At 35.2% G+C, this 23076-nt stretch overlaps 1 protein-coding gene across 2 annotated transcripts in view; it reads left to right on the plus strand.

Moving 5' to 3' along the window:
- NCAM2 (neural cell adhesion molecule 2) overlaps nucleotides 1–23076 on the plus strand; it is a 482218-nt gene that overhangs the window by 258400 nt on the left and 200742 nt on the right. For both annotated transcript variants that reach the window (XM_070597896.1, XM_070597897.1), the window contains exons 2-5: nucleotides 6803–6877; nucleotides 9786–9992; nucleotides 12426–12569; nucleotides 19136–19273. In XM_070597896.1, coding sequence (XP_070453997.1) covers nucleotides 6803–6877; nucleotides 9786–9992; nucleotides 12426–12569; nucleotides 19136–19273 — 564 coding nt within the window. The remainder of the gene's footprint in view (nucleotides 1–6802; nucleotides 6878–9785; nucleotides 9993–12425; nucleotides 12570–19135; nucleotides 19274–23076) is intronic.

The raw sequence follows: 23076 nt of genomic DNA on the forward strand, positions 1-23076 counted from the left end.
ATTTAGTTTTTAAGATGGAAGTGATTAGACAGTGTCTATAGCTTGACAGGAAAGGGCCAACAGAAAGAGAAGCATTAAGGAGATAGACCAGTTGCTCTTAAAAGGACCCAGGTGATCTAGAAACTGAGACATTTATTTTCCTAATTTAGGATGAGAAGATTGAAGAAGACTGAGGAGAAATATAAGCAACCATCGAATTTTCTAAAATGTTTGCTGATAAAGTATTTCTCTCTTAAATGCTCCAAAAGTTTTGAATTTTCTTGAACATTGCATCAATTTTCAAAATCTAATAACCCAATATATATGCTATAGTATATTGACATGAAAATTCGATAATAAAGTGAATAACTAAATAAATTAGGTGCATAATTATTTCAAAGCAAATACAATTTTAAAATGTTTCGATGAGAAAATCATATTCATTTAGTATAATCAATAGTTTATAAGGACTGTCTACGAGTAAAACCCCTTGAGAATTTTTATAATTACAAAGTAAGTGCCTTAGTCCTCTAGCTCTCTTGATGTGGAGGCCAAGGAAAAAAAGTTCTTGCTTGAAAAATGTTACAAGTCATTGTACCAAGATAAATCAGTGCCTTAAGTTGTCTCTGCGTGTCTGTTGGAATTTTAAGTGAATCCAGCTCTGCTTTGTGTCAGACACGTAGTAGACTGATTAAGTTGTCAGTTTTGAAATCTCTGCAGGTGATAAACTGGCCATTTTAAATGTCGCAGTTAAATGTTGTATCAAATTGCAGTGGACTCTTGGTCCCCTGATGGATCTTAGAAATGCCAATGGCTTCATTATATTTATGTTCCTGTAAATTAAGAAAGTCCCTTTTGAATATCTACTATTTGATCTGCATGCTTACTTAAATTATAAATATTAATTTAAGCTTTGTTATTATAGCAGTTATCTTTGTTAAAACATTGCGTTATGTTCTATTTGAGAAATAATTCTTATTTAGGAAATAAGTTACAGCTTCATATTTTCCTCTCCATTAGCTCTCCTGAAATTCTTTTTCACGTTGGTGACCCTTGTTTCACCAAAGTAGAAAATCTTAACGTCTTTGACTTTCTTCCTTTTTCACTAACATTCTAATTAATCATAGAGCTAACTCCTAATTTGAATTTTTTTTTACATCCATTCTTACCTTTTGTATTCTTTGCCACCAGCCAATCCAGAAATTCATCATAACATACCCTAAAGTGCTTGTCCCTTTAATTCAACTTGTCAGTCATCCTGTCTTTTGACTAATCTTTACTAAATGCCAATTTTGTCCTGTTAGTTTTTATTTATAAATGATTAATGGACAAAAATTTAAGTCCAGACATTTTACACTGTCTTTTGAGATTGTCCAATGTCTTTTCACGACTACTTATCTGATGATAATACATTTCCAATTTCCTACATTAGAGCAACCTTATCCATATTGATCTACTAATTATTCCCTGAACGTTCCTTGAACATTTCTGCCCTACCTGACCGGGAATGTCCTCCCTCTTTCTCTCTTTTTGTTACAATATCTGTTTCATCTTTTTGTTTTTTCAAGTTTTATTGCCCTCTATACAGCCTTTTTGATCATAAAATTCATAATGGCCATGATTGATACACATCATCTTGTTTTATCATTCGTCTTTTGTAGTGTTGTCTTTCCAATAATTTGTAAATCACTTGACGTTAGGAACTATGGCTTATTGTGTTTGTATACTGTAGCGTCTAAAAGAGTGATTTGCAAAATGCGTAAAAGTCAGTGAGTACTTACCGACTTTGGTAAATGATTTTTAATTTACCCAGCTCTACTTTTAAGATGGATGTTACATGCAATTCTTTGAGAAGAGTTCACAGAGGACGTAGATTTGTCATGGCTCCAATTTTCAGTCTCTGGGTTTACAACTTTTTCTTATCTTAAATACAAATGTCTTGTGAAGACACTGGCGTTTTTGACTATTCCATCCCAACTCTAATACAAAAATATGATTTATTGATTGATCTATAAAGAATGCCATAATTTAATCAATAATGCTCCTTATGTGAAATGAATCTATACAACATTATACCTTTCACAGTTTTCTTCAAAGTCATTATAGCTATTCCAAATAGAAGAAGAGTAAAACATCAAAATTAGATTTTTCGGCATCAGTGAATGCCATTATGTTTTCAAATCGCAGTTTTAAATAGAAACTTTAATTAGAAATACTTAATATTATGTTTTCTAAATGAAATAAAGATTCCGTATCACTAACCACTTTTATATCTTTGTGCCTAAATTGAAATGCTAAAAATAAAGTAGAGATTAACTGGATAGATATCAAATATATCATTCCCATCCAATTTTCTCTGAACATAACTTTTGGGATTAGAAAATTATTTAATTTTCTTCTGACATTTGGGTCCAAAATGAGTCCGATGAAGGTGGCCGAGGGTCAAGAAGGATCACAAGAAACTCTGGAGGTTAAACCGTTAGAGCAATGATTAAGGCATGACCTTAAATTTCAGTTCTCCAGGTTTTTCCTAATATGCACATACTTCGTAGAGGTCAATTAGAGCAAATCTAGCCTTTGGAAAATGTATTAAAGAATTATGTGTTTTCTTTATATTCTTTTAATTCCTGAAATTTAGCAATGTGCGCCATCGCCAAAATGTCCATGAAAAATATGGTCTTGATTAATGGGTGAATTGATAGTTTGTACTGAATGAAAAATTAACCAAGTATTTTAATATAAATTAACTAATGAATTTCAAGCTCAATTTCATTTTATTACAATGAATATGAGTTATTTATTACACTCATCATCAAATCATTGTAAAATTGTTCAGAACTGTATTTGACTTTTAAAGTGCCTACATCTTTCAAGTTTTGTCTTTCCTATAAACCCTTCTTTATAAAAGCAAATTTACTCCAAAGGTGAAAGGTGGGAATTATTTAAGTAATAATTGGCAGATATTTCTCAAACTGATATCGTTAAATTCAATTTAAGGCAATGAAGTCATTCCAAAATTTTATATTGTTAATACTGTCAATGTTCTGTACCTAGTGTGCAATAAGCTCTTGGTAAGTGTTTGTCCGTCATTTGGCCATGTATTAATACAGGAGAAACAGAAGTGAGGTTGATGGGCCTTCACTTCTAGGAATTTACATTTAAATAAGGTAGGGAAGCCAATATAATTGTCAACAATGTAAGTTTCATTTGTTTAGTGAAAGTGCCTACTGATCAAGGCATTTATTTGTTGACATCATAAATGAGACTATCAAAGAATGTTTTGTAAGGTTATTGATATTTTAGTTTTGTTTTGAAGATAGAATATGGACAGCCATGTGGAGATGTGAGAAAGGGAGATGAAGGCAGAGGAAATAGTTTAAACAAATGCACAGCAGTGGGAAAGGGTCAGTCAATGGAGAAGGGACAAGGATAATTAATTGTAGTTGTCTATAGCTACAGAAGCATTGGGAAGGAGTAATTGGAAATAAACTTGGAAAGGTAAGTTTTCTTTCAATTAAAATTTGTATAATATTTCATTAATTAGACAAATCAAATGAGCTTTGAAGACTTTTGAGTAGGCAGGTGAAATTAAACAGCTTTAGAAACATGCATGCAGCAGCCTGAGAAATGCTTCAGTGGGAAGAGAGTGAAGAGATAGAAGTCAGCAAAAGAAATATGGAATCTGATATATCACTCTCAGATTAAAATATATATCTCAGATTACAATTAATGAGTGCATGCATTAGAGAAAAAATGCTAGGAATAAACAAGAAGAATACATACAAGTGATATTTCAGAGTTTATATCTCCAACACGGGAAAATTGATTGATGGTAACCGAAATTGGAATATAAACAGTGAGCAACTTTTGGTGGAAGGGGAATGATTTCAGTTTGCGCATAGGAAGTCTGAAATTAAATTATGCTGTCTGACTCAATACCAGCTGAGGGTTGGAAACTGCAAGATTAGATTTTGAGAAAGTGCAGACTGAAGGTCCAGAGAAAAAAGGAAATTGACACCATGAAATAAAATGATGTCTTAAAGGAGAAAGGGAGAGAAGAAAAGAGGAACAGAATCACAATTCCCTTTTTTCTTCAACCATATAACCTCTTTTCTGCCTCCTTTTCTTCTGTCTGTACATATGTCCAAATCTTCCCCAATTTATAAAAGCCCCCACCAAATGCCCAGAATTGTGGATCCCCAAAACCCTATCCATCGCTTCAGATTGAAGCTTCTAATAAGGGCAATCTCAAATTCCTTAACTTCGGCAATTTGCCTCTGTTAATCCCATTACACTTTGTTTTGGTGTTTGTTTGGAGGGGATTTGTTACTTCTCAAAAGGAAAAGTCCTGTTCTGTGAATTCCCACTGGAATTGGCACTGTTTATAGGTTTTAGATACTCTCTTATACCTTGGATCTACTAGTTTTCTTCCTATTCTTTCCTAACTTCTGTGCTTTCCTTAACCTGCTCCTCTCTGAAATGTTAGACTTCCTTGAACACTTCTTGGGCCCTGTAATGTGCCAAGCACTCTCTGAGTATGAAGGAATTATGAATAAAAATAGAATCCAAGATTGAGAAGAAAGAATAAAGTCATGTAACCCAGCCTAAGTTTCTCAAAGTGGTTTCCAGAAGAAGAAGGAATTTATCAGTTGATGATGGGGAGAACAAGAAAACGTGTTTTAAATAGCTTAACAACATATTGACAAGTCTTTCTTGATAAATATTTTCTTCCTGTCTCATGTTTTTGATTCCACATTTTATTTCTTTAGACATTTTCAGCATAGTTATGTTATACTCTTAGTCTAATTCCATTTTTTGAAATTTCATGGGTCCATTTCTCCTATTGATTGTTTCACCTGGCTCTTGCCCAAGTGCCTTGTTTCATCGTGTATTTTATAATGTCAGAATGTGAGTTTGGGTTAAAGAGAGCTTTATTTATAAAAATCTTAGGCAGACTGGGCTGATGATCTAGTTACTCTAAAGGGGATTTATGTTTGCTTCTGCCACTTAGCTGTGAGCCCTACATGTGACACTGCTTTTTAGTTTCATTTCTCAGCTTGGGGTTTCCCAAAAAACACATGGTTCTAGTTAAAATCCTAAAACTGGGAAATGGCAGAACTATGGTTAACCTATTTAAGGAGAAACATTTTCCCCCTAGCAGCCCCAGTGGTCAAGTTTCCACAATCTCACCTCAGTTTGGATCCCGGTTCATTTCCTGGTGAGGGAACCACACCTCTGTTGGTTGTCATGCTGTGATGGCTGCAGGTTGCCGTGATGCTGAAAGCTATGCCACCGGCATTTCAAATATCAGCAGGGTCACCCATGGTGGATGGGTTTCAGCGGCGCTTCCAGACTAAGACAGACCAGGAAGAAAGACCTGACCACTCACTTCCAAAAAAAAATCGCCCATGAAAACCCTGCGAATAGCAGCTGAGCACTGTTTGATATAGCCCCAGAAGGTGACAAGATGGTGCAAAAAGACATGCCAGGGTTCTGACCCTGCTATACACTGGGTCACTAGGAGTCAGAATAGACTGGATGGCACTAACAACAAAAAATTTTCCCACTGCACAAGCCAGGAGAGACAAGTCTGCTTGTTATCACCCTTTTGGCATTGGTTTGATTTATTCCATGCCCTTCTTTTTTTTAAAGATTTTATTTTTTTCCTTTTTCTCCCCAAAGCCCCCCAGTACATAGTTGTATATTCTTCGTTGTGGGTCCTTCTAGTTGTGGCATGTGGGACGCTGCCTCAGCGTGGTTTGATGAGTAGTGCCATGTCCGCGCCCAGGATTCGAACCAACGAAACACTGGGCCGCCTGCAGCGGAGCGCGCAAACTTAACCACTCGGCCACGGGGCCAGCCCCAATTCCATGCCCTTCTTATACCAAGGGTGATCTTACTCTGATCCAGAGTTATCTGGTGTTCTATGGCACCCCTTTTCTAGACAGGCTTGTATCCTATCTCTGCTCCATCTATGCATCTTCTGATTACTAAGATCCACAAATTCCCAGTGTCTGCTTGTACTCTAGTTTTTATTTTTGCCATTGTTTCCCTTGAGGCTCCATTACTTTATTTGAAAGCTCAGCATGCATTTCTGGAAGCTAGGGATGGTGGGATAGGGTTTTGCGGGTGTCCACACTATCTTATCCACCATATTATTGGAAATGCAAGTCTTTCAGTTTGTATTAAAGCATAATTTTAATTGTCTTCTAATATTCTAGAATATTCACCTATTTTAGCTCAAATTTGACAACAAACTTATTGAATACTTCCTCTATATTATTGTCATTGTCCTGGTTCCTTCACTTATCTTGTGATGAGGAGTGTTCATTCACTTTTCCCTATTCAATGCTCCCTCTCTTTCCTGTGTGTGCCTTCTTTTGTGGAATATTTTAGTAGACAGTCGAAATGTACTTAATTTATATTTTTATTATTGTAATTATAGTGTAAGATTTACTTTTTTAAGAAAGTTTCAAGTGTTGGGAAAATTTTTTTTTTAGCTATTGCCCAACCTGCTAGCACATCTAAGACCTGGCATATAAATATGGAATAGCTGTCTGAGTATGCATTTGCTCATTTACTTGACAAACAAATTTCAACATATTAGCTTAAATAAGTCTTGCATTTGGTCTGGTTGTGAAGGACATAATAATGTAACAGAATGTTGCTAGTGTTTTACAAAACTTAAATTTCTCTTTACAGGTAATAAAAGGCTGGGGGTAAGATAATTGTTATTTGTACCATGTGATTTATAGATCATGTAATAAAATCTTAGAATTCATATTTAAAACGTAATTAATTGTTACTCAAATATTTTTTTCAGCTCTTCTTCAAGTGACAATTTCACTTAGCAAAGTAGAGCTTAGTGTGGGTGAATCTAAATTCTTCACATGTACAGGTATGTATTTCTACCATTATTTTCAGATAACTTGTTTCATGCTGTAATTATTTAATACAATGTATTGGCAAAATTTAAGTAATGAAAAATTTAATTCTTTAAAAATAGCATATTATCTTGAGTTTATAATGATAGGAAAAGTGTTTATAACCATATTTTGCATATTAAACACTATGAATTTTATTTCTGTTAATTTCCAGTTATTAATTTTCACTGTCAAACTAGCTCATTTATTTTGAAAATAACTTATTATCAAATTAGTGTATGCACAATCACTTAAATCAATTCAAATATTATTCCTGTCTAAATAGTACTATTAGGATGAATGTAAATGTTATAACTGAGCCATCTCTGTAAATATGCAATGAATAAATTAGATATGGCACACTGCACTATAGTTACACTGAATGAAAATTTTAGGACAAAAGAAATCAAATCTACCCTTATAAAAAATGAATTTTTTACGAAAAGTAAACAGCTATTTAATTCAGGAAAACTCTTGCAAAATTTTTGTGACTATTAATCAAAAACACTGTATATCATAATGCTTATGGGAAATTATGTGGACCTCATTCAGTTTAATTATGCACATGCAAAATTTTTTCAGAAGACATTTAAATAGTGAAGCATCAAATTCTAATTGAACATCGTATAGAACTCACAAATGAACGCATTCTACTTCTATTTAGATTCATCATATTTATTTTTATGCATACAAATCTTCAGACCTAAAGTTTTAAAAAATATTTATTTAGTGCCAGAACTGCTTTTTAGAATATTTTAAAATTGTTTCTATTCCTGGTTATACTTAAGCAATTCAAAACTGGATTAAAATAGGCATTTCTGACATAAAATGCATTATAAAAGTTGTCTTAAGAATGGCAAGGCTTATTTAAACTATAATTAAAACTAATAAAAATAGAAACATAGCTATAATAACATATTTATAAATCATGTATATTATATATTATAGTATAGGATATGTTATATCACATATAATATCACATCTTATGAAAAACTAATGGAGGCCATGATTCTTCTTGCATTTGCCTTCTTAAAGGTTGCAGTTGAGGTCTGTTGATATATATTTTTGTATATTGACAAATGGAAAAGCAGAGAGCAAAGGACAGATTGGTTCAACACCATTTATTATGTCAACAGAGCTTTGGTGTAAGAATGTAGGTCATTGTTTCTAAATCTCATCCGTATTATATACACACAAATGCACACATGCACACACACAGCTCAATTGTATTGCATGATCACAGAATAATGAAATTGTTTAAAAATAAATTTTGAAAATAAAATGAAATTGTATTATTTTGTTGGATTTGCATGTTACAATGATATAAATTATATAATGTAATTGCCTCTGTGTGTGTTATATAAGGTCAAATTAAGACATAATGTAAAGAATGAATTAACATCATCCAGTGGTACTGAGTTTTTCTCTTAGTAATAAGAGAAAATACTTAAACATTTTTTCCTCTTATATGAAGATATATAACCTAGAGCTGTAATGTTGTTGTGGAAGTGGCCTTATTTATGTTAAATATAGTAGTAAAATAAAGATGCAGGGAACCCACGCAAATCAGAATGCTTACAAGTATTTTTTCTACTCCGATGTTGACCATGCTGATATGACTCTAAAGTTTCCTAACACCCTCAAACATAGACGTCTAAAACTCAATACAATAAATACGTCTTAAATTTAAACTAGAAGATAGTCAGATCATCAGAGAGTTAAATAAGAGGGTGTCCTATTATTAAAGCAACTACCTCCCTTGAATGAATTATCTTATAACCACTCTGGTTTTATGCTTCCCTTCAGAAAAACTGAAGACAACATAACTAAGATCCATTGAAGATTTAGCTGGAACTTTTTATGCTTTTTCCTCAAGCATGTCTAATTTGATATAGAAAAGAAAATAATTTGTTTCTAAAGCCATTTCTTAGCAAGAAAATAAGAAGGAATGATTTTCCTCAATGAGGTCCTGCAGATGTTAGTTAACTTTCTGCATTTTCCCCCGATACTTTTGAGTTAATAGTGTAGGCTGCTTGACAAATTATCTCCCAAGTAATTAGGTGAAATACATCCTTTTGGTGACTAAAAGCAAACATGGGAAGCTTCAGCTTTTACGAAGAGGATAATAACCTAGATTCTGAATTGGAAAACTTAAATAAATGTTTACCCTGTAATGATTTGGTTGTAATTGCCTAGCAGTATAAGTATCATTTCAATGCATTCTAATTATCATATGATTAAATAGTTAACAGTTTTAGATTAAAATGATGAAACTACTCATTTCAGTTGGGAAAAGAGATTAGTGCTCCATTTTAAAAATAGTCATTGGCCTTATCCATACAAGTTGAACAACTTAGGAAATTAATTCGAAATTCACTATTATCAAAAGCCAAAGTATTTTTTATAAGATTTACATTTTTATGAGCTCTGCTTTATCAGGGAAAAACTGGTATCTCCCAATCATAGCAAAGAGAATTGAGCGGGCAAAATCATGTTTCTGTTCAGATATATCTATCAAGTATAATTTACGTCTGACTCAGTGGCCAATGCAATTTCATAACTTAAGTGTAGTAAGAATCCACAGATGACTATGGTAAAATTTCAACTATCAGAGCTATGTATCATGCTGTATCTTTCCTATGGAACTTTTGGATATTGCTTACTCAAATGGGATTGAATCCTCACCGTTGGATAAATAAGGATGAACATGTGTGTTAACATCTGTATTTACCTTCAATTTTGTAAGATTTTCAGATTTTCAGTCTCCTCCTATTTACATTTTTTTCTAAATTCTTAAAAGTTGTTACATAGTAGTAAATGCCAATGCTGAAACAAACACTTGAAACATTTCTTCAAACATTTCTTCTCCATGCTTCTTTGCAGCAATTGGTGAACCTGAGAGTATAGATTGGTATAATCCTCAAGGAGAGAAGATCATTTCAACACAGAGGGTAGTGGTGCAGAAGGAAGGTGTTAGGTCACGATTAACCATCTACAATGCAAATATAGAAGATGCAGGGATATATCGTTGTCAAGCAACAGATGCCAAAGGACAGACACAGGAAGCCACAGTTGTTTTGGAAATTTACCGTAAGTCATGTATTTATAAGGTTTAGTTGATTGAAACTGAAGTCTTACAAAGATTCAAACAAAATAAAATGTAATTAACAGTAAGATCAAACGCTGATTAAGAACTATGTGCTAGGCAATGTTTCAAGACAATTACAGATGTTGTCTTACAGTGATGTGTTGCTTGATGAAGGAGATTTGTTCTGAGAAATGCGTCATGAGGCAATTTCGTAGTTGTGTGTATTTGCACACGCTTCGTAGAGTGTACTTACACAAATCTAGATGATATAGCCTACAACTCATCTAGGCATTATGGTACTAATCTTATGGGACTACTGTTGTATTTGTGGTCTGTCGTTGACCAAAAGTCTTCATACAGTGCGTGACTATATTTATATATTACCATACTGTATCATTAAAATCAAATATATAATAGGTAATAGTTATAAACCTAGAGATGGAGCCAGTTCCATTGGTTAAATGATATAGATAAAAATGTTTTAATTTTCACAGGCCATTAAGAATCTGTTGGGTAAATAGAAAACAGTAGTTTATTTAATGGTATGAAATTTATTGGGTGTACTTTTTCACTCTAAAATAAAAAGTCATGATAAGAACAAGTGAAATTACTATTTGATAACAGTGACCAGTCTGGAAGGAGAATTCGGGAAGGGTCAGTGAACAGGAGTAGACAGAGAAGAAGCTGAAAACTCGTCTAGTGGAGAATACCATCCAGCCGGATTCTTCACCACCAGTCGTTTTCATTAACGAGCTTTTCCACACATATGCTTCATCATATGACTTGAGATTGATTGCTTCCTACATTCCCTTCCCCTTCTCCCATTTAGGAATTATTAACCTGTTTAGGAACAGTGTTTGGGAAGCCTGTTGACTCCGGGTATGAAACCAGGCTTTATCACTTACTTTCATGGCCTCAAGCACTCGCCTGACCTTTCTGTCTTCTGTTTCTTCATCTATAAAATGAGTATAATAGTAATACCTACCTCATACATACAGTTGTTTTGAGGACTATCTTAATTAATATTGCATGAGCTGCTTAGAACAATGCCTTACAATTAATATGTGGTGGTTACCAGTTCTACCAGTGTAAAATTATAATTTTTTAAAGAATACTAGCTCATAAGGCATTTCTTTCTTATAGCTTTGTTTTTTATTATTCTAGAAATAAGATATGAAAAAAAAGCCAAAGCATTTCCACAGTATGACTTCCTCTTTGATGACCAGGGCAATTTGTTGGCACATTTTTGCCCTCATTTTTCCTGCATTGGCTTCTCCCCCCCATTAGTTTCTAAGATCCTCAAGGAAAGACATTTTCCCTATTTATGTGACCTTTACTGTACCTATTTCCTAAATAGAAAAAAAATTAAATTGAAATAGTCATTTCATAGACAGAGTATTAGGAAAATTTTTTCTTTTGAGGAAGATTAGCCCTGAGCTAACATCCGCCACCAATCCTCCTCTTTTTGCTGAAGAAGAGTAGCCCTGAGCTAACATCTGTGCCCACCTTCCTCTATTTTATATGTGGGACACCTGCCTCAGTATGGCTTGATAAGCAATGCGTAGGTCCGCGCTTGGGATCCAAACTGGTGAACCCCTGGCCTCTGAAGCAGAGAGCACCAACTTAACCACTACGCCACCAGGACAGCTCGGGAAAGATTTTTTATGACTTTAAATGATGCAAAGGAAGATCCCTGATGTTTATTGGTGAAAGTAAAGAAATAATATTTTTTGGCAAAAACAACAAATTACATTTAAAAAAATTTCTCAAGTATAAATATCCATGTTTATTCATTTGTTCAACACACTTACTGAGTGTCTACTACATGGCAGACAATATTCTAAGTCCTAGAGACTCAGTAGTGACTGAAACAAAAGTCACTGGCCACTTGATGCATATATTTTAGTGAGCAAAGACAGATAAACAATAAGTAAGCTTAAAAACATAGATGCCAGCTTTACATGTTATGTAATTCTATAGTAAGGAAATTAAATGGGGTAGAGAGATAGGGGGAATTGAAATGGGAAAGGAGATGGCTATTTTATCTATGGAGATCAGGCAGAAATGTGAAAGAATGTAAGGGAGTGCACATGCCCCAGGGTGAGAACAAACCTGGTGTGTTCAAGGAATTTTTGCAAAGACAGTCTGTCTAGAGCCCAGAGACTAGGAAGAGAGAGGAGAAATTGGATCAGAGTTGTGGGGCAGACTCCACTTCATCTAGGACCTACTATGGCATTATAAGGACTTTGGATTTTCTTCTCAATAAGGTGAGAAGTTATCTGGTAGAGGAATTAGATGATCTAGTTTAAGATGCTGAAGGATCTAGATTTCACTAATTATTTTATTATAGCGTCAATCAACACAGATTCTGGAATACGTTATTGGACGAAAGAAGTAATAATACTTTTACGGTCTGTTTTACTTTCTTGGTACAGAAAAACTCACCTTCAGAGAAGTGGTATCTCCTCAAGAGTTCAAACAAGGAGAGAATGCAGAAGTGGTTTGCCGCGTTAACAGTTCACCTGCGCCGGTTGTCAGCTGGTTGTATCATAATGAGGAAGTCACCGCTATTTCCGACAGTTAGTATTTTGGTAACTCCCTAAGTTATATGTTCTAATAATATTGCAATTTTTTAAAAGACTAAATCTACCTGACTGAATATAGAAATTGAATTTTTGGACCCTTAGCATCGAACAACTACTTTGAGAACCTTAAAGCTCTAAACTAGGAATTGGGAAACTAAGGCCCTCGGGCCAAATTCAGCCCCTCTGCTGATTTGTAAGTTGTTGTGAGAATACAGCCAAGCCCAGTTGTAACATGTTGTCTATGGCTGCTTTGGGGACAGGGTTAAGCAGCAGTGACACAGATGGTTTGGCCTACAAAGCCTGCGATAGCTATTATCTGGAGATTTACAGAAAAAGTTTGCTGATCCCTGCTCTGTTCAAGAAAATATTTCATACAAACAGTGCAAGGATACTAAGTAAATAAAGGAATCAATCCGGATGCATTCAAATTTTACATATTATAATTCAGACATGAACCCATGGGCCAACTATATGTAAACTTAAAATAACATCTATATGAATCCTGTTTATTATTCTGGCACTGTTCTTTCAAAGAGACCTACATGTTCTAAATATTATGGTAAGACGCATATCAGTAATAGACAGAAAAGTACATTCATTCAAATTGTCTTCAAGATTTTGATTCAGACTGAGCTAAAATTCTGGAATAATATGACATCTGAAATCGAAAGCATAATTTGCTTACATTATGCTACTTTGCCTTTGTGCATTGGGAGCATTTTGAATTTAGAATATTTTTCAATGCACCTGCATTGCAGAGGTACAAAATAATTGAATCATTTTGAATGCTTTCCATCTTGGATGATTCCATTTTGTGTTTCTAAGAGATGAAACTTCTGCAGATTAAAGGAGAGACAGCAGAGTATCTATTTTTTAACATGTACAGAGAATGTATCATAATGTTTAATAGTCCTTTTTTAATTGTGAGAGAATTTTTAGCCTAGGCATTTTCAATGCTTGTCACTTATTGATTAAAACTCTTTTTCTGTTATAATAAGTTAATGAGAAATAATACTTTATTTCCTAGTTTAGAATAACTGCTTTAGATTTTATTAACAAATTGCATGAGTAAATTATGCAATGTATTTTCGGCTTTTTTCTCCTCAATGATGAAGAAAAGGCAGTTCTTTTATAGCAATTAAATGACAACGTCTAAACATTTTCAGATTGCCTAATCTTAGGTTTTAAGTGTACGTCTGGTTTATTGTAAACCTTAATTACAAGGAGGTTTTGAAATGAATTACATTTTTTAAAAGATGCATAGCACAAAAGCCTCAAAGCAAAGATTGGTGGTCAAGTATAGGGGTGACAGAGGAGAGATGCTTCTATGCTATAGCCTACAGACTTTTTACCTGTATCCCAGGATGGAACAATGCAAAGCTGAATTCCATTGTCCTTCTACTCCTTTCCTTGGCCCTGAAGCTTTGAACAACTTTTGTAACTGTTGAGTACCTAATTCAGATTCTTCATTTGTAAACAGTGGATTATTATATCCATTTTAAACAATGGTTGTGAGTTTTAAGTAAAATATTAAACATATAATAAGTATTTGTTAAGTGAATGAATATTTGGCTATATATATCAGGTTCTCAATAAATGAGATTAATTTTCTTGTTCCTTCTCACTGAGTCTTTTAAATCTTGAGAATCAGTTTTACCAAAATTCTATGTGTTCAGGTTATATCTAGAACCAGAAAACCCAATGGAGTGGAAGTGACTAGACTAGAGTTAAACTTGAAATGTAACACTGAGTTACATGGCAGACAAAAAAAAAAAAAGCACATAATTCTTTTTCTACTCTGAGATATAAAGGTTTTGGGTGAATTGGGAGGAAGGACAAACTTTTCTAACCCTTGAATGTTGGAGGAACTTGCCACATAGTTCATTATCAAAGAATTTGTATGTTCATAATGGATTTACAAGAAGTAATATGCTTCACCTGATCATAACTTAGCTAGTCCCTTGATTAAAACTAATGGAATAAAATTAGGTTTATAACTATGAAGACAGTGTATGTAGGGATTTCGAATAGTGTAGTGTGTACAGGTAACTTTCTGAAGCTTTAATTTGGTGTGAGAGTAAAGTGTAGAAGCTCCAGATGAAACAATGAAGACCTGGAAAGGTATACCTTTTTTGTTTTGTTTTGTTTTGGTGAAGAAGATTTTCCCTGAGCTAACACCTGTTGCCAATCTGCCTCTCAGTGTTTGAGGAAGATTGTCCTTGTTCTAATATCTGTGCCAATCTTCCTCTATTTTGTATGTGGGATGCCACCACAGCATGGCTTGATAAGAGCAGTGTGTAGGTCCATGCCTGGGATCAAAACCTGTGAACTCCGGGCTGCTGAAGCAGAATGTACAAATTTAACCACTATGCCACTGGGCCAGCCCCAGAAATGTCCATCTTATTAGCCATGCTTTTGGTAGCAGCTATGTGGCAGATATTCAGAATTAAAATTCTCACAGAATATTTGAAGCAGAGGTTCTCCATGTTGCTTGTTGAAAGGACATCCATATGCTAAAGAAACTCAAGCATTTCGGGAGTACAGATGACATTATGTTGTAAAAGTTGAATATCCTGACTTTTAGTGTCACTCTGTTGGAGGATATGCTACTGCAGATGCCCGTTCAACCTCAGCCAGTTTGAAACTTATCTGTGAAACTTCCCAAATGCTTTGATCACTGCCTAATGAAGTACCCTTTAGCATGAAAAACTATACGTGAAATCTTGTTCAATAAAATTTGTACGTAATCTACTTCCAATATAAAAATTCCTTCAACAGTTGTTGAACACCTGGTATATGCCATCTAGTATGCTAAATGGTGGTTAATCATGGTTAACAAGATAAAAAAGTTCGCTGCCTTCAAAATACTAATAATCTAGTGGAAAAGATAAATAGCTCAGTGAAGACAAGCTATGATGAGGTCTATGAAAAGGAAAGTTCAGTGATAGAGGATTATAAAGGAAGAACCCCTATGGTAAAGGAGGGTGTCCAGGATGCCTGCTGAAGAGAGAAGTGACTTTTAAATATGAAAAAGGATTAGCCAGGCAAAGAATTTTGGGGACTTTTCAGGAGGCAAGATCATCATATACAGTGGCCCAGAGGTTAAAGACAGCATGAATAGCACTTTCTAGAAACTGGAATAAGTTCTTTCTAATTAGAATTTGTGAATAAGAACAACTAGAATACTTATACTAATAGGTAAATATCACTAGGATTTGTTAATAAAAGACTAATAAGAAAGCAAGCTAGAAAGGAAGGTTGAGCCAACTCAAGACAGCCTTGACATCTCTACTAAGTAGTTTGGAATTTATCCAAAGGGGATGTCACTAAGGGATTTTATTCAAGGCAATGACATGACCTGATATGTGTTGGAGAAGGATATTAGTGCTTCAGTGAGGAGATTGATGGGAGTCAAAGCAAAACTCCAGGCACTGAGAACTGTTCAAAACTTAATGAAATAATCACTGAGAGAGAAGGAGATTTAGACTTAGTAATGATAAAAGGAGAAGTGATAGGATGCGGGATGTGATTGGATATGCAGACCAAGGGAGATGGAGAAGTCAAGGATGACTCAAGGAATTAAAATTGGGCGAATAGTTCCAAGACTTGTAGAATTTACCTTGGGCAGCTAGCTCAATGTGAAGACACATGAAGACAGAACTGCTGAGTACCATATGAGAAACTTCAGGTGGAGACAGTGAACTAAATTTTAAGCATGCTGAGATGGAAGTACTTACAACTCTTCTCAGTAGGTACATCTGGTAGACTGTTAAACAGTTCTGGAATTCACAGAACACTCTGATCTGAAGAAAAACTATGAGTCTCAAAATACAGATGGCAATTGAAGCAGTGAGAGTGGATGAGACAAACCATCAGTGGCTGTGAAATGAGAAGAAAAGAGAATTTAGAACACAATCTGCTTAAAGAAGCATAAAGGAGATACCTTATTGAGTATTATCTGATTTCATTCATTTTTCTTTCTGTAATAATGAAAATTTGGGCTTCTTTATATCAGAGAAACAGAGAATCTCCAATAGTTCTGATATCCACTGTTATGTGTGATTGATTGAAGCAGTAGTATTTCAACTACTTTCTGGAAACACATATTATTGATGTATGTTGGTTTGATAGTTTACGAACACCATTCCATGGACTTTATACACATATTTAGGAATTAACAAGAAATTTTCATGTAATTTGTTTTCGGTATGGAGAAATTTTTGTATACTTAAACATATATAATAGTGTGAATTTAAGTTTAGCAGGAAATTACTATTTTCCTAATGTTCTAATAGTTTTCTCTCAGACAGTAGAAATGATATGTTAGGATGGCCATTTCAAACTAAAATTTTGCAATTAGAAGAAACACTGATTCATTCCCATCAAAAATATGTGTTATGTAAATTCTGTTCTTTCTCTTTTTATATTAAGCATTGCCTTCCTGGTTAAAACAATGCTTCCCCTTGCTATTTTTTTTCATATTTAAATTATAACCATTAAAGAACATTATAGTTAAAGAATGTTACATATTTTAGCAAGTTAGAAAATATAAAATTGCAATGATCTAGGTCTGATTAGATACATCACTCTCTAAATTTGAACTTTTTTCTTTCTAATTGCTTCTCATTCTGATTTCCAACCACACATTTGAATAGAGAATCTTTTAATTGACTTTGAAACATTATGAATTTTTAGGTTTTAGGAGTTCTAAGTTACTCCGACTTCTTGTGAATTATACTTTAAAATTTCTTGCAGATTGCTTTTATTTCTCTCCAATCTTTCCTTTGGTGAGAAAATTTACCAGGGGAAAGCATCCATATAAACACTTTTGTCTCTCTTCTCAAGGTCAAGCTATGGAAGAAATAAACATTATGGGAAAGTTTATACTCCTGGGCTGAAAATCATGTGTCTGTAGCTTTATAACCAATATTTTCTCTCTGAGGGAGCCTCTAAATCTGCATGTTACCACTCTATTAACTTTTCTCTTGCTTACTTGTTTTAATGACCTCCTGTAGGCTGATCATTCCCCTATTTGAATTTCTAGCCCAAACTTCTCCCCTTGCTATGGCAAATGAATCTCAATCTGAATTGAACCCCAACCTGCCTAATATCATAGCAGTTTATTTCTCACCCATGCAAAGTCCAATTGGCAGCAGGGATAGAGGCAGGATTCTACCCTACACATCCATTCAGTGATCCAGGCTGAGGGAAGCTCTACCTTTTTCTCATGTGACTTCCATGTCTGCCCTCACCTCTTTATCAAGCCAGCAGAAAGGGGCAAGGACAGCACACAATGGAACAGGTCCAAAAAGTAACCTTTAATGGTATAATGATGAATATCCCAGAGGTGGGCACCTTAAAATAATGGCATTCATACTTTACCAAAAGGCCCAAGGGAGTCAAAGATATGTCTCTTATTCACCAAAGTATCTCAAATATAGTACGTGGCAAATAGATGATGTTCCATGATATCCATGGATGCGTTAATTAATGAAATTTAGGGTATTGCCTTTACAACATGTTTCAAAATAAGACTAGAAGTCAGAACATTCTTTAGTTGATAAGAAGAGAAAATGTCTTAACACTGCAACAAAATTGTGATGATTAAAAACTAAGGCTAGGGCTAGCCCAGTGGCATAGTGGTTAGGTTTGCACACTCCGCTTTGGTGGCCTGGGGTTCACAGGTTTGTATCCTGGGCGTGGACCTACACACCACTCATCTAGCCATGCTGTGATGGCATCCCACATACAAAATAGAGGAAGATTGGTGCAGATGTTAGCTCAGGGACAATCTTCCTCACCAAAAAAACCCAAAAAACCAAAAAACACTAAGGCCAGACATTATGGAAAATACTGTCAGGCTGTGCCACTGCTTAGTCTAGACAGATCATTTTACGCAATAGCTAATGCCTGCTCTATAAAAGCTTATTTTTCTATGTATGCATGTGCACACACTCACACATAAAATGGAATCTTGAAATAAAAGTAATGAAGTCTAATCTATTCATTCCTAAAATGGATTATCTTGCACTTAGGAAAAAAAATCCTCAAATACATTCAAGATATGACCATTTCATATGTCCTCTATGTGACTTGAATATTTTTATATAATTTAGCTGCTTCCTCAGGGTATGCAAAATTATTAGTTTAATTATAGTATGGGGAAGGATATTCAATCAATTTTCTAACTGTTTTCCATACCCAAGTTGCTGCTTATTTGCAGTCAAAATGTTTTCATGTCTGCAATATCTAATCTCTCTGCATTGTTCTTTTGTGTATCATTTCTGCATTCAAAGTACCAAGGGGAAAATAATAGCCTAACCATTTTATGTGGAAATAAAGTCTTGAATGTATTTTAGAAAAAAGGTGTAGCAAGGCAGTATGGAGTGGAAAAATTGAAGTCGTGAAATTACATTTTACTTTCAAATTTGAATTTGTTTGTTGATGAAAAGTTTGATAGTGTCAGACTAGTGCCATATTTTAACGCTTAGCAATTTAGAACACACCGGACTCTGCCTTCTATTACTGATATCGTTTCCTCCCCTTTGCTTCCTTTTCAGATCGGTTCGCTATGTTAGCCAACAATAATCTGCAGATTCTCAGCATCAATAAAAGCGATGAAGGTATATACAGGTGTGAAGGAAGAGTGGAGGCTAGGGGAGAAATTGACTTCCGTGATATCATCGTCATTGTCAATGGTAAGCAGGGAATTATTTGTACATATTTTGTTTCATTTCAGCAATATGTTTATTAAAAGGGCAACCATGTAAACTCAGCACTCACTTCCCTAATAAACCTCTTCCACGCCTGGAGGAAACCTCCCCATCTCTATGACAGCATCTGTTACGTTGTATTTTAGCCTCAAGGGTAGGATCCATGACTTATTTAACATTGTCAGCCTGTTTCTCAGAGTCTTTGAAGGAGCCCTTGCCTTCTGCTGACTCTGTAGTTGTTGAAAGAATGCCAAATGAAACATAGTTAAGTATCATATTAGATTCTACTTTTAAATTGCAAGAATTACGTGTTGCTTAAACTAATCTGTTTGACAGTTTCCAGATTTTCTTAAATTTAATAATTGAATCCATAAGATTACCCTCTCCAATATTAAGGGACATTAATAATGAAGTTTCTGGCATCATGACGTGTCTTCCTCCAAACTTGGCTTCTCCTGCTATGTTTCCTGCTTGTGTTAAAGTGACGGTCTCTGAGGCCTGAAGATATATGAATGTTATCTTAGTTGTCTCCATTTTGGTAATCTAATGTGTTATCAAGATGGGCTCATTTGGTGTTCTGATCACCAGTTCCAGTGTGTATGTTTGGGGGTGGGGGTGGTTCCCCACACCAACAAGCAATGCTGAGGACCCAGCTGGGTCACCTAGGATTCAGCTCAATTCTGGTTTTATTAACTGGCAATAGCATCAGAAACCACAGTCGTCCCCCTATTTCAGAACACACTTGCAAGCCTAGGTTGTCACCTGTGCTTCTGATCACTGGCTATATATCAGAGGTTCCCAGAGTCCCCTTTTCAGGTTCATTTAATTTGCTACAGCAGCTCACAGAACTCAGAGAAACATTTTACTTACTAGATTACTGGTTTATAATAAAAGGATATAATTTCGGAACAGCCAGATGGAAGAGATGCATAGGGCAAGATATGGGGAGCTTTCAGGTTCTCTCCAGCTCTATACTCTCCTCCCATCTCCACAAGTTCACCAACCCAGAAGCTCCCTAACCTCATCCTTTTGGGTTTTAATGAAGGCTTCATTCCAAAGGCGTGATTGATTAAATCATTGGCCAAGGGCAATTGATTCAGCCTCCATCCCCTCACCCTTCTCCCCTCCCTGGATTCGGGGAAGGGTACTGAGCATTCCATCCCTCCAGTCATGTTGGTTCCCCTGGCAACCAGCCCCATCTTTAGGTTATCTAAGGGCCTTCAAAAAATCACCTCATTTACATAACAAAAGCCACCTTTTTACCCTTATCACTTGTGAAATTCCAAAGCTTTTAGGAGCTCTGTGCCAGAAACAGGGACTAGGACCGAATATATGTTTCTTATTATAAATCACAATATCACATGTGCCCATTATATTTTCTCAACATCTCTCAAATGTACTCTTTTCTCTATCATCATGCCTTCCGTAAGAGTGCTGCTCAGGGGGGCCAGCCCCGAGCCCAGTGGTTAAGTTCATGCACTCTGCTTTGGCAATCCAGGGTTTCACAGGTTTGAATCCTGGGCAGGAAGATGGCACCACTCATCAACCCATGCTGTGGCAGCATCCCACATAGCACAACTAGAAAATACAACTATGTACTGGGGAGCTTTGGGGAGAAGAAGAAAAAAGAAAAAAGTAGATTGGCAATAGATGTTAGCTCAGGTGCCAATCTTTCAATCTTTAAGGCAAAGCAAAAACAAAAAGAGTGCTGCCTTCATTACTGCACAAGGAGCACGATCTGCTCCCTGTGATACAAAAGCCAATCGTCAAGAGGCAAGATGGTGGCAGAGAAAGGGCATTTTATTACATCTTGCTAGCAAGAGGGAAGATGGCTGACAAATGTCCAAAAGAACCATCGTAAGGGGGCACAGAAACTTGAAGCTCTTATATAGGCCAGTGGGTTATAGGGGAGGGGTTAGGAATGTTGACACTCTGGTGTTACAGGCTGGGAGTTGCACACCAGATCTTTCAGTTGTCATTGATGATGGCTATCAGCATAGACTCTCTGTTTGGGGGTCATCATATTCCTAAGGAACTCAAAAGAATGAAGTTATGGTCTTATCGCAGCTGGAGGTATATGCACTAGCAGGAGGCATAAAATCCACAGAACAGGTGGATCTCCTGGAGGGTGCAAATCCAGCTGGGTTAGTTAGTCAGAGGTCATTCACAGTTATCACATGGTCTCTTTTCTACAATATGGCTTTCCTTATGTCAACCTTGTGTTGAGCCAGTTTCACCTTTTCTGTTTTTTTTCTTTTCAGTTGCTACAACTTGTTTTCACTGCTCTCAATCACAATTCCATGTTCCTCGCCACCAAATCTTTCACCCTTACAACTTTTGTTTCCCATTACCTACAAGATAAAATGACAACCACTTTTCATGGCATTGGAAGCCTTTTATGATCCAGCCCTCCTTCCCTGACCCTTTAGCCATGAGTACCCTATGCTTGTCATGTGGAAATACTAGTAGCAACACTACACAAATGTTTTTCATTTTTTCTGCTTTAAAATAACAAGTTATCAATTACTGTATCACAGGATTCTTTAACCAGAATGTAATTTGCTTTTTTTAGGAAAGACAAAATTTGAATGTAAAGAGTTAGCCATGAGTTTCGTATGAATTAGTGCAAGGACAAGGAAAAATAAATCAGTATCTCCTCAACCTCCACCCACCTCCCCTCAAAGGCTATCTCTCCAAATTTTTGAGGAGACTGGAAACCACTAGGAATATCATATATCTCTACAAGAGTTACTCGTTTTTTTCTTTTCTAGAGTGAAAGTAGTTTAACCAGAAATATCATGCTAAAAAGAGAAGGAGAATATTAAATTACAGTTATTTTTTCTCTCTTTCTCTCTGTCTATAATTAATTGGGATTTGTCGGTGATAAAATGGAATAGACCAGGTGGTATGGACATGGAAACGAGGCAGGCTGGGTGAAATTTCACATGCTTATGGGGGAGACCAAAGCACCAGACCTTCAAAGGAGATCTTTCAGATCTCAGCGTTTCAGAGCCTTTTTTAGGAATGCAGAGTCTGGTATTCATGAAGAGTGTCACAGTAGTAGTTTCGAACTTCAACATAAGAGGAAGATTTCAGAGGATAATGGATAGGCTTAAATACGGAGTTGTGTATCTACATAAGCATCTTTAATTGCTTTCTCTCTTTATTATATATAATAAACAGAGCTAACTTAGAGTAGCTATTGAGTTTGTTAATTGTTGACTTAACTGTCTGCCATGCTTTATTTCCAAAAGAATTCAAGGTAGCATATATAATCATATTTTGTCATGGCAAGTCCTTGTGGTCAGTATGCTCTTATGAAAATGAAGATTACAATATTTGCTAATGCATGAATTCTTTATAAAGTGCTAAGTTTATAAGAAGCATATATAAATCTTTACTATTATATATCATATATGTATGTATATGTAAAATTATGCACATGTTTTTACACCAAAACATCTTGAGTTTCATATTCCAAAGGAACTGTCATCTGGCAGACATAGCATGTTAACTGTTTATTATCAATTCTACTCTTGTAATTTCTACTTTCATACATTTATCATCATCTATGAGGAAGAAGTTGCCTTTTGCTAACTTTGTAGTTATTGAAAGAATGCCAAATGAAACATAACAAAGTATACTAATTACATTTTACTTTTAAGTTACATGATTTACTTATTGCTTAAACTAATCTATGTGACAGTATTTACAGGTTTTCTCACATTTAATAATTAAGTCCATATGGTTACCCTTTCAAGTTTTAATGGACATTAATAACTAAAAAT

This window comes from Equus przewalskii, chromosome 27, assembly GCF_037783145.1.
Source record: "Equus przewalskii isolate Varuska chromosome 27, EquPr2, whole genome shotgun sequence".
Classification (NCBI taxonomy): Eukaryota; Metazoa; Chordata; class Mammalia; order Perissodactyla; family Equidae; genus Equus; species Equus przewalskii.